This window comes from Triticum aestivum, chromosome 7A, assembly GCF_018294505.1.
Source record: "Triticum aestivum cultivar Chinese Spring chromosome 7A, IWGSC CS RefSeq v2.1, whole genome shotgun sequence".
Taxonomy (NCBI): Eukaryota; Viridiplantae; Streptophyta; class Magnoliopsida; order Poales; family Poaceae; genus Triticum; species Triticum aestivum.
In genome coordinates, this window is record NC_057812.1 from 441770543 (window position 1) to 441783813 (window position 13271).

Genomic DNA, 13271 nt, shown 5'->3' on the forward strand with positions numbered 1-13271 from the left:
TTAAACCGGCTATATAGTTAGGCACCTTGCGAGGACCTTTAAAATCCTTGGGCAGGCACTCATTACGCAGATCCGGCACCAAGCATGGCACGCCCAGGTTTCTAAAGGTCATACCTGGCTCCACAGAGGTGGTTGGACGAACCAGAGTTGGTTGACGAGCCGCATACTGAGCCGCCAGCTCGGCCTCTCGACACGCTCTACCTTGATCCACTACATTCTGAGCATTAGCACCGCCGCCCGCCGGGTCATGTCCATGCGGCGGCTTACGGTTCCACCCACTGCTTGATACAGTCGGCTCATCAATATGCATGCTGTAACTTCGGCTTGGGCGAGGGGTGGAATGAACCCTATCGCGGCTGTAAGAATAAGCCTACTGCTGCACCAGCACTGTCTGAAGGAGATCTCTAGCCCTCCGTGTTTCAACCGCCACTAGTGAATCACCTTCAACCGGGATAGCTGCCAATCGTGACGCACGCAGCAATCATGTTATCCAAAGGGTTAGAGTAATGACCCGGTGGCGTCGGCATGTGCCGCGGCGGGTTATTGTTCTGACAAGGCGGGTCCATCGTGCGTGGCTAAACCGGCGTACCTATCCCTGGTGCTTCGACCCGGTTTGCTACTGCCGGGTTACTGGTTCCTGCTCCTGGCGTGTTAAAGAGATTCCTTGCCTCATAAAATGAAGGCAGACGAGTCTGATGCCTCCTCCTCATGACTTCATTGGAAGCGTTCTGATCTAGCATGAGCCGGTACGATTGTGATTGAATCCGTTGAGCCTGAGCATCCAAAGCGGTCCGCTCCTCGACCATCCTGGCGTTTTCTGCATTTAGCTCCTCTGGGTCAAGGTAGGCGTTGGACATGACCCGGGTTAACCACCGCTGTTTTCTGCATGTCCAATGCAAGGAGGCCCTAAGCGCCCGCTGGCATTTTCTGCATTTAGCTCATCACGCAGCTTTGTGATTGCTGCATTATGCTGATCTTGATCCGCTGGGTTAACCACCGCTATTAACAGCGTTGTCAGCTTATCTAGCAAGTCAATTAAAGCTTGAGCCGGCGGGCGCTTAGGGCCTCCTGCCCCGGCAGCCGCTGCCGCTGCTGACCCGGATATCAACTCCGCTGTCGTAGATGAATGTTGCACGGGTTGTGCCGGCCATGAAGATTGCCACCCGATTCGGCGGCTCACAAGGGTCTGGAATACTGTCGCCATCGGAACAACCCCCAAGCCGGCTGTATGGCAGTTAATACAATGACTTTGTCTCACCGGTGGATGACTCGCCATCAGAGTAAACGACGGTCTCATCACCAGATGCTGGTCTGTCCTCAGATTCCACACCATGGATAAATCCCATGAAGACACGATTCATGGCAGGCCGAACCCGGGCGGGTCTCGCATGCTGAGCCATCTCGACGATGTCGGTGCGGATGTCCGTCTCAGGGCCTGGTTCGCCGATCTTGCCGATGAAGACGCAGATTCCGCCGAAGGGGACCCAGTACTCGTACTCAATTGAGCCGGCCTCGGGGCCCCAGCCTGCGTCGTTGATGTAGAGTTTGCCACGACGACTCTTGGTCATCCGGCCCACATCGTATCCCTTGATCCCTTCGAAGTTGCCCTTTAAGAACTCGAAACCATCGTGCGATAGCCCCACGGTGGGCGCCAACTGTCGTGGAATTGTCACGGCAGATGTCCTAGTGTGAGGACTTAGTCGTGGAGCCATCACGTTGAGGTTAGCTTAAAGGGGTTAATCAGGACAAATGACACGAGGAGTTTATACTGGTTCGGCCCCTTACGATGAAGGTAAAAGCCTAGTCCAGTTTGTAGTTGGTATTGCTAGGGTTTCGATGAGCAGGGAGCGAATACGCTTCACCTGGCTCTCAATCTGTTGTTTCTTGTCCTAAGCCGCCGCTAGGTCGTCCCCTTATATACACGGGTTGACGCCCTGTGGCCCTCAGAGTCCCGGTCGGTTTATACAACGTATCCGGCTCGGTGACCTTTCTTACATACCTTACAATAGAAGTTTTACATACATGGCGGTTTATATCTATGGGCCTTAAGCCGCCTTCGGGTCTGGGCCCTCTACTAAGCCTACCTATGAACCGCCATATGATCTTGGGCTTCATTGTGATGAATCGTCATAGGGATGACCCGGCCCCTCCTGGGCGGGTCATACCTAATAGTTATATCCCCAACAGCCACCGTATTCTCCTCATGCCCTCACACAATGCGAGATGTCGTGATTCCACTAGTGGTGCCCTTGAAGGCGGCGACCGAACCTTTACAAACAAGGTTGGGACTATCTCCACAACTTGATTGGAGGCTCCCAATCATACTACGGAGCTTCACCACATTGGAATGTGACTTCGACGTAACCTCAACCGTCTAGGGTTCTCAAACACCCAAGAGTAACAAGATCCGCAAGGGATTAGTGGGGGAATCAAATTTCTCTTGGTGGAAGTGTAGATCCGGGCCTTCTCAACCAATCCCTAGAAAATCAACAAGTTTGATTGGCTAGGGAGAGAGATCGGGTAAAAATGAGCTTTGGAGCAACAATGGAGCTTGGGGGAAAAGAGGTGAAGTCTTCTTGGGGAGAAGACCCCCTTTATAGTGGGGGGAACAAATCCAACCGTTATCCATCTCACAGCCCGTAGACGAGCGGTACTACCGCTTGCACGAGCGGGACTACCGCACATATACAAGATGCAAGGAATAAAGAAGAACGGGGGAAAAGCAGAGGGCCGGCGGTGGTAGTCGCGATAGTAGGGAGGTACTACCGCCCAAACTACCGTTGCTGCATCCGCCCATCTCCTAGGGACAAATGAGAAGCACGGCAGTAACCCGGAGGAACCACAGTAGATCCTGACATGAAAAATCGAGATCCCCAGCCACGAGTGGTAGTGCGAGCGGTGGTCACAGTGGTACTACCGCTGTGGCCAGCGGTACTACCATTGTGGCTCTTCTCCCCTCATTCGATGCAACACGGAGGACAACTCCAAAGAAACGGAAGTGGTTGATGGGTGCAATATGAGTGTGTACGTGTTGATTCCACCCAAACCTTCCCGATACGGACCCCCTCTTGATAGTACGGTTTTCCCTACGACTCAAGTCCACCAGAAAAGAACCACGAGAAAGAAAATCGTCTTCTCTTGAAACTCCGAGGGCAACGAATCGTCTTGTGCCATATGCTTGATAGTCTGAAAGGCTCAATGCACACAATTAGTCTGTAAACATGTTGTCATCAATCACAAAAACCATTTAGGGAGAAATATGCCCTAACACTTGTCGTCAGCGTCGACCAGGACGCTTGCCGCTCCATGCACCATGGTTTCTTCTAGTGACTGTGAGACTAGTAAGGATTCCATCCACTATGTCTCTTAAACTCTGACTTTGGCATTTTTATGAGTGGATTTTTGTGTCTGGGATTAGTGTTTTGATTTGGGGATTTTTCATCTGACCCAATCTCAACTCTTTCTTGCAAATTGTGTGCTTTTCTTTGCTCTTCCAGCTCCCAACTACAATGCATGACCCGATTTTAGCGGCATTGACCTAGATTTGAGTATCTCGCGCGACCGCGACAAGTCGGCAGAGATGTGTGTTGCTTTGGAAGGGATGCACATGGGCAAGAGGTTCCTTGCATGTGTTGAGCATGTAAGTTATAAATTTCTATAAATTGTGTGCTCGTTTTCCTGTTTATTTTATGAAATATGCGCAAATTGTTCTAGGGTTTACTATTCATAGGCTTTGTAAGTTTTGCTGAGCATGAATGTGATGATCTTGTGGTGGTCATTGTTTAGTTGGCAGCGAATAGGAGGGTGTTTGGACGGGTTCTAAAAAGAACTTAACTACGGGTCACACGCAGAGTGACAAGGGAGCAAGCTGGCGATACAAGGATGGCTCCATACTAGGTGAGCACTCTGCCTTCCGACTGTATGGCGCCCTTTGAGTCAGGGCGAGAGGATTATAGTCATCTTCAGAGGTAGGATCGGGTGCTTGTTGGCAAATTCTGCGGTAGTAGGCGATGAGGATGTTGGCTACTGATGCTGGTGTCGCTCGCTGTTTTTCACCCCGGTTCTGGTGTGGTTGTTGTTCTAGGCGTTTGGCCTCGGTGATTTAGGCTGGGCACAGTGTCTCTATCTTTAGATTGCTTGTACCACTGCTAGGTTGTTAGCCGTTTTGGCATCTTGTATCTTTGTCGTTTTGTTATTATTTTCTTTGTATTTGATGCTAGATGTAATCTTGGTTAGTTGATGGCTTTGTTAATTCAAAATCAAGTAGGTTTGAGCATTTTCTCAAGCTCGGCCTTGCCTTTTATCTAAAAACAAATGTACGAGGATTCTGACAAGTTTCCACTAGAACAAAAAAAATAGTGATTAAGTGTATCAATCCTTTCAGGATTGAAGAAACTTGTTATATGAAATAGCTCAGTTCTAGGGGGAGACCCTCTAAATACGAGGGAAATGTGCATTTGTAAAAACATACATTTTCATTACCTTTTTCCCAATTTTTTGGTAACTTTTTAGAGGAAGAGAACTACTTTTGCCTCTAAACCGAAGGAAAATACTGACAGCAAACAAATCAGTGAGTTGAAACCTTCCTTTCGGCCATGAGATGTCTGGAGTGGATCTTAGAATGCCTCAAGTTTCGCGTAAGAAAACTTGTAGTGCTCATTTGGAATTGTTGCTATGTTCACTGTAAACAGTAATTAAAATTTTCGCCAGAAACAACGTGGGAGGGTCGGTTTGGAAAAAAAATGGATTACCTCGTAGTTTGAAAAAAAAAGGTGGGAGGGGTCATGTATCGATGGGAGGGGTGGAAACAATGAAATGGAAACCAACAACATTTTCTTTTATACTCCCTCCGTTCCTAAATATAAGTCTTTGAGAGATTTCACTATGGACCACATGCGGATGTATATAGACGCATTTTAGAGTATAAGTTCACTCATTTTACTCCGTATGTAGTCCATAGTGAAATCTCTATAAAGACTTGTATTTAGAAACAGAGGGGGTAGTAGAGACTAGCCAATTAAAAAAGTAGTATAGCATAATTAAATCTCCTAAATTTGATAGAGCCTAAACAACCCATTTTTCACATAACCCCCAAATTCAATTTTACATGGCATGTCAGTGATTGTGTACTCCTTAATTTATACAGTGCATGGCAGTGATTTGTTTCCTCAAATTGCTTTAGAACCTAAGCTTAAATCGAAGCAAAAGGGGACATAGGCAGTGGCGGAGCTTCATGGGGCCAAAGGAGGCCATTGCCTTCTCTACTCTAAAAAAACTCTTAAATATACCTTTAATATTATTAGGTTTAATATCAAAGATTTTTCACAGTTCATGCATAACTTATCTTCTTCGCCTCCTCAACTCTGATTAGCCCCGTCAATAATCTTCATTAACCTCCGCCACTGCATAGAGGGGAAGGACTTACTCAACACCGCCAAACGACGAGGCCCAACAGTGGCCCCCTGTCGGAGTCGCCTTGACCGCTCAAGCGGAAGCATGCTACGCTGCATATTCCAACGACTGTGGCGGCCTCCGGTCTCAGTCAGGGTTTGAGCTCCCGCACACCTCTGCCGGCTCATGGTCTACAACGCACCCATTGCTACCTACGTCGTCGCGACCTCCGCCGGCTCATGGTCTACTCAAACCGTTACTCCATATTGGGAAAAAACCAGGTGCCACCTATCACAAACGTGCTTAAAAAAAGAAACGTGCTCAAAACACCTTACTCTGCCGATCAGTGATTTATGCAAACCTGGCCCTTAATGCGTGTTTCCTGCAAACCTGGCCTTTATTGCGGTGGTTTTCTGTATTTAACTATGGTCGCAGTCGTGTTTAACGCCAGACAAGACCATCAAGCGTTGCACCCACATTTAGACTAACGCACACAAGCCGTGAAATCAGAAACTATGGCTTTACCGAAGCGTGTGGCAGAAAAGTAAATTGAGCTATGAAGAGAAACTACTCCCTCCTTTTCGGTTTATAAGGCTCAATTCAAAAATCTCACCAACCAAGGTTGATGATGAATGGTGGAATATTTTTTATAGTTTGCAAAAGCACTCAATTAATGCTCTTGTTTTCCTTAAAAAATTATGTTTACGAATGCATTAATTGCAATGCATGCATGCATTGATCAGTTTTCTCCTAATACTTGCATACGACGATTTAATACACCTTGAAGTCTGAACATGTGATGGGGAACAACCAAATTGAGCCTTATAAAATGAAAAAACTAAAATTTTGAGATAAGCCCTATAAACCAGAAAGGAGGGAGTACCAAACATATTGCTCCCTCCATTTCAGAATATAAGATGCATTAGTTTTTTCAAAAGTCAAAAATTGGTAATGTATGACCAAGTTTTTAGAAAAATATCAATATCTACAGTATCAAATTTTATCATTACATCTATCACAAAAAGTATTTTCATATTTTATTTTATTTGTATTGTAGATGTCGATATTTTATTTTATAATCTTGGTCAAACATACACAAGTTCGACTTGCATGAAAATCGATACACCTTATATTCTGGACTGAAGGGAATAGCATTCAACAAATTTGGAGCCACAACTTGTAAAGGTGACAAGATTTGCGCAAATATACACCGTGAATGGAAAGAAACCACGATGACTTTAAGCCCATAGGGAGACGAGAGAGACAAGTTGTGATCATTTTCTCTACCATAAGAGCAGGCATACATCTGAACATTTTGACCACATGTTCTACATCAAAATTGGGATTAATCTCCCTGGAAGAAAACTGGCATCAATTACAAGGGCACATGTGGATGCTAAGTAGATGAGAAACGCAAATCAGGCTAATGTATGAAACCAGATGGTTGTAGCTTTCTACCTAATCTTCAAGCTTCAACCTCAAGCAATGTAAGCTCAATCGAGCCAATGGAGCAGCAGCCTCTATGCTAGGTGATTCATGTCAAAAAGGAGAACACCAGCCAGCCAAACTCACCTGCTGGGATAGAAGGAATGCTGACTGCGAGTGAATGATAGATCGCATCTCACTATCTGTAATTGCAGCAGGATGGGCGACCACGAACCAACTTGTCCCACAAGCATAGCATTTGCCTTGGCGACTGATAGTGCGCAGTGTAGTAGTTCTCGAGGCAACCATACTGGCAGAACTTCCAGCTATGAGAATACCTGACAGGCATGGTATAATTGAATTTTTCAACCCATAGCCCCATACTTACATCCTCCATCTTGAATAGCTGCAAGCCAAATAGCCAGAAAAGTAGAGTGATTGACATAACATGATTCAAGTTATCAAAATACAGTGTGTTGCATCAATGGAGGCTCACATAACATGATTCAAGTTATCAAAATACAGTGTGTTGCATCAATGGAGGCTCACCCTTAAACTCTGATTGGCATGCTGAGACACGACGAATTTTGCTATGCCACCAGAAATTACATAACCGGGTCCATTAGCATAAGGCGGATAGATATCTTCAGGCCACTCCTGCATTCATTATGAGTAGGGATTAAGGCGAGCAATGAAGATGGTGGCATGCATATGTTGGCAACACAAAAAAGGGCTGTGATTTCTGTAGACAAAAAAACAAATTCATGGTGGGCTTTTAGCAAGAACAGTCATTTCCTATGTTTGAATTACCACCCTAAAGTTGGCCGTTCAGCTTTTAAGGCCGTAAAACACAGCTCGCAAACTTGTGAGATTAGCTTTCTTGGTTAGAAGAAAGAAGATTCAGATACACGGTGTAACAAAGACTAACTCATGGGATTGCACGGAATCCAAAATATGGACACTGAATAATCAGCTGCTTAACTTGAGGAATATTGCTTTGTTTTAAGGATAATACCTCCTCCGTAACTGCCCATTTCCCAGTTCTCAGTGGTCTATGCAAGAGGTTAAGGTTCCCCATGTATAATGGTTTGCCAAGGGAGTTCATCTTGATATGTCTGAGAACCACATCTACCCTCACAAATGTATCGTCGTCACATTTCATGACATGGGCCGCTGTCAAGTTCTGGACCTGCAAGGTGACATGATAAACAGATGTTAGGTTCATTATTTAGTCCACACTGCAAAGTGACTACTACTCCTGTAAATTTCATGATCCCCATACCATAGACTTCAATCCATGTTTGAGGGGTAACTTCTCCCAGAAGCGACTCTCAAAGAGTTACATGAAAGATAATTAAGCCACTCACCCCAAAGTGCATTCCATGCAGTTGTAAAGAATTATTCTAGCAACGACTCTCTTGGTAGGGCTTAAGTTCAAACAGCTCTATCGCCTCTATTGAGATACGCAGTAAGGGCATTGCTAGGGCATAAATGCCCAATGATGGACAAAGATCATAAGTACACGCTTACAACTTCCAGTTGACATTGGCGAACCATACCAAATTAGCAATAGGAAAAAATTAGCAGAAGTTTAATAAAAGATAGTGACAGCAAGAGTGTCTCACCCCATACTCGCAAATAGCGATTGTCTTAAGAACTACCAGTTCATAACGATCTATAAATGGCAAAATGACAATATCTCCGAAGTATTCAGCTTCTTTCTTCAGCATCACATTGACCTCTTTCCTCGAATTCTGCAACCACAATTTGTAATGAACAACATCATGCCATGCAGTCATTTCCTAAAAAACTTTTGTTTTTCCTTCCTTTATGAGATGATAAACATGCAACTGATATTTCCCATCATTGGGTGCATCTGGTTAACGAGTTAATAAGTAGACATTCAGCGCAAATAGTGATTTTCACTATGATATATGTAAGAAAGTATGCAAAAAATATAAGGTTGGTAAAGCTATATCAAATCATTCAAGATACTAGGGGTGTGTTTGGTTTATGCCCAAGGTTGCCCCACCAAAATATTGGCTAGCCAAAATATTGGTTGAGGTTTTGGTTGCCAATGATTTGGCCAACATTGGCAAGAAAAATGAACTAGAGTTGGCTAGAGTTCATTGGCATGCCAAATAATTGGCAACCATCCAAACAAATACCAATCATTTGGTCATGACCAAAATTTTGGTAGGGTACACTTTGACCACAATCCAAACATACCCTAGCACTCAAAAAGCATGAAAGTGAACAGTAGATAGCCAACAGAATCCTCTGGATACAAGAAATTTCAGAGACCAAGTTTCTGTTCTTGCATGTGACCCACATATTACATCTTATACTCCATTATCCCGAACTACACAATGATCATGCACATATATATATATATATATATATATATATATATATATATATATATATATATATATACAACACCAGTAAAAGATATAAAGATTCATTTAAGGACAAAGATACATTTGACAAAAATGTCATTTATTTTGGATGCATAATTTGCTTACCAGTGCTACAAAGAATCGTGCGACTACTTTAGAAGACTTAATTTCTGAAGTTTGCATCCAAGTTTTTCTCACAGCCATGCGCTCAGCAAAATGATTTGATGCCGAAAGTATTCCGATAAAAAGGTAAACTGGATCTCTTGGCAGTGGTTGGGACCTCCATTTGTCTGACATTTCAAGGACTTGTTGAAGGGAAAAACTGGGATGAGACATAGGAAGAGCAGTGGCATAAACTGAATGGACATCCACATCACCCTTAACATATAATCCTGTTGCATCTTCAAGAGTGAACCCCTGGAATTGATCACATCAACCCATTAGTATTTCTTCTAAATATCACTAAAAAAAGGAGGGCTGGATATGTCTAGAACATACTGGTCGATAAGGGAAAGATGTCACATGTCGACCACCAACATATATGTGGAAACCTTCAACACCAGCTTGTATAGTAAGAACAAATAGCCTGTCTTCCACAAAAGGGAATGGCCATGTCATTGCCGGTTTCTTTGCACGCCCTATGAACCTCTTTAGCCATGAAGTTGTCTTGGACTCTTTTGTGTCAACAATATCATCACGTATCCATTTCTCACATTTGGTGAACCCATCGACTGTCCAAAAATATGAAATGATAGGTTTTAGCCAAATATGCTAGCCTGGGGATAAAAGGACATAGTGTTACCATAGAAGAGCTAACACCTTGTGGTTTTCATTTTGCAGTAAAAAGTAGACGTTAAAATGAATACTAAAAAAAGGCAATTTGAATAAACTTGCATATTAATTCGACATGTTAGTCAATAAGATATGATAGGAGTAGCACCTCCGATGCATATAAGAATATAGCTTGTGATAAAATAAAATAGCAATGTCAATATATGCTTCAACAATAATCTCACAAATTAGCATTAAACAAATATTACATCAGGTAGAATTCTAACTGATGTGGAAAAAGAACACTTGCCGGAAGATGAAAATCACCAATAAAGATAATTGCTATGTGATTCAAGAAACTGTCAATAGAGCTATTCATATTATTTATTTTTAATTCTGGCATGCAGTTACATATGGTAGACATCAAGGTGTTGATGAACAATCACACAAAATGATAATTATATATGGAAGTTTACATATTAATTGTACTAGTTGAAATGGATATTATCCAGAAGAGTCACACTGGACAACGTTAAAGCTCTAACAGTGCTATGGAACCTATTGTATCAAAAGGGCGTGGCATTAATATTATGAAGTCCCCAGGAGCAAATGTATGTATCATGTGTCCGGCACTTGATAGTTTAACCAGCTTTTATGTTGTAAATAGGAAATTCCATGGGTTAGATTTTACAAGGAGTTGTAAACTTGTGATTGTCAGTTGGTAGAGGTACATTATAGCAGCTGTAATGGTTAACTAGTAAGTTGTAAATAGAAACATGGCAATATGGCATCAGGCTGGCAATGCAATCGATTTACCTCCGCGCTAATTTGACGATGCAATATAAATTAATCTTAACCACATTACTAGTAACAAATAACAAGAGCTGCTCACTCGGGAAAGAACATCTTAAGGTCCAAGCTAGCATTGCTGAAGAAGGAAAAGGATGTACCCTTGTCGTCGTTGTCCTCGGGCTGCAAGCCGTCACAGCGCTGTGCGGAGCCCCACTGCATCCGGTAGCAGGTATTGTGCTCGATGATGGGGCGCTGGCTCCAGTCCCCCCTCAGCCTGGGGTTAAGGTGCAGTATCCTGGGTGGGTCCTCGCCGTCAACGGCGCGCAGGCCCTGCAGCTCGACCATGAACTGCGAGACGTGCACGGTCCCGTCCCCCTGGCGCATCCTGGCGAGCTGCGGCACGTATTCCTTGTGCGCTGACCTAGGCGTGCCGATGACGGTGACAGCGGAGCCAGCGGCGAGGCCGCAGGGCAGGAAGACGACCCTCCCCCGCGCGCGCACGGAGACGGCGGCGGGGCACTTGTCGGTAGAGGCGGCATCGACGGCGGCGAGCTCCCAGGGGTCCCCGGCGAAGGCTGCGGCGTCCTCCCAGGCGGTGAGCCCGAGCGACCAGGCGTCGTCGGCCATGCGGTCGAGCGCGGAGCGGTTGCGAGCGGCGATGTCGGGGAGGGAGACGCGGTCGTAGCGGTGCCAGAAGGGCTGGACCTGGAACAGGGTGGCATTGGAGGAGGACGAGTTGCCTGGGAGGAGAGGGGGAAGGTGGTCGGTGGAGGATGGGGAGGAGAAGGCGGAGTCAACAGCGGCGAGGTCGGCGGTGGCAAGGTCGAGGACGCGGCGGAACTTGAGGGAGATGAGGATGAGATAGGCCACCCCCGCGACGAACACAAGGTGCGACGGCCGCCACCGCCGCGCCATTGCCCTCGCTCAGCGGCCCGTAGCCAACCCCACCTTCGCGCTCTCGGGCCCCGCAGTGGACGGCGACAGCGATCTCTCTGTAGTCAAGCGCGCGGCGAGGGCAGGCCCGCCGCGTCACGCCTGCCGCCGGCCAGCGGAGGCGGTGCGCCGGCCGGATCTGGCGCGCGCAGAGGAGGCGTGGAATCGGAGGCGGGGGCGGAGTTGGAGATGCTCGCGCGTGCGTGCGGGGAGGTCGGGCAGTGGGGAGAAATGGAGGGGCGTCGTGGCTGGCTGGCTGGCCGCCCGTGATGTGGACATGTTTTCCTTCTTGTTTGGTTTGGTTCCGGCCGGCCGAGTGGGACTCGACGAGGCGCGTGAGTGGCTGCCCGGTTTAGTCCGGTCGAGCGGTGTTTGCCACGTCGGGTTACAGCATCTACAGCTGCAAGCGTCACCCCTGTACCCCTCCCCTCGTTTCAAGACCACGATACGAAAAAGGGTTTCCCCGCTTTATATTACAACCAACAATATAAGCTGGGGCGAAAGCAGCACAATTATAAAAAAAAATACCGATAACGGTGGATTGACAAAACAGTGTTAAAAACAGTTCATGCAACGTTAAAAACAGTGTAGGTAGTTCATCAACGCACATTACAAAAGTAAGAGTTCTTATATATCTCATCGGACTATCAAAAATTTACATGTTCTAGTTATCTATTGAGAAAGTTCACCTGATGTTGTCCTTGCCCTTGTTCTATCCCTTGCCCTTGTTATGATCGTCGCCGCGGAAGTAGCGGTCGAAAATGCAATATAGGTCAAGTCGGATCCGCTCACTATCGTAGTTGTCGGGTGCGTCACCGGCCTCCTCCTCCTACTACTCCTCCTCTTTCGTGGGCAGTCCGGCCAGGGCACGGACTGACCTAACTGCCTGGGTTTGCTCCAGTGCGAGGGCACACGTTGTTCAGACTTCCCACTTCGCAGGATGCAGGCACAAAAGGGCATCCACGCTCTTATCTTCCGCGGGCTGGTCTGATGCGGTGTACGACTCGGCCTCCGCGGTGCGCACAACTTCTTCCTCGCACGGTGGGCACACCGCTCCTCAAGGCATCTATGATTGTGTCGTCTCACAGCGTTGGACCTCAGATTTGGAGCCTGGCATCGCAGGACAAGGCTCCACCGCAAGGGTTGTGTTGCCAACCTAGAGTCGTCCGATTCGGCGCGTTGATACCTCCAGCCGGTACTCATCGCCTTTGGTTCCGGCGTGGTCACGTGCCTCAAGTCGCCGGCGCCACTGGATCCAAGCCCCACTTGCGCGTACGCAATGAATTCTCGCTGAAGTGACTCCAAAGGCAAAGCTTGAGATTCCTCACGGGACCGGTAGAGAGCCAGCCAGGCGTCTAACTCCTTGTCCACACATGGGACGAGGTTTTATGATGGTGTAATACACCAGAGGTGGCCCCTTGGTAGGAAACCTGGTTGCAAGCCCACCTCGGGGCGCAGGTGGCCTGGCAATGGTCTGGCGTGAGGGGGCAGCCCGGAGGCCCGAGATCAAGAGAACATCTTGGTGTGCAAGCCAAGATGGCGGCGACATGAGATCATCGA

At 46.5% G+C, this 13271-nt stretch overlaps 1 protein-coding gene across 1 annotated transcript; it reads right to left on the minus strand.

Annotated features, from left to right (window-relative positions):
- Positions 1-6608: 6608 nt before the first annotated feature.
- Positions 6609-11973, minus strand: LOC123147451 (hydroxyproline O-galactosyltransferase GALT2). The gene is made up of 7 exons (XM_044566699.1): positions 10937-11973; positions 9714-9946; positions 9342-9632; positions 8442-8570; positions 7832-8005; positions 7366-7473; positions 6609-7222 (listed from the first exon to the last, which is right to left on the minus strand). Exons 1-7 carry the CDS (start codon positions 11691-11693, stop codon positions 7016-7018), a joined length of 1899 nt encoding a protein of 632 aa, XP_044422634.1. The 5' UTR covers positions 11694-11973; the 3' UTR covers positions 6609-7015.
- Positions 11974-13271: the final 1298 nt, after the last annotated feature.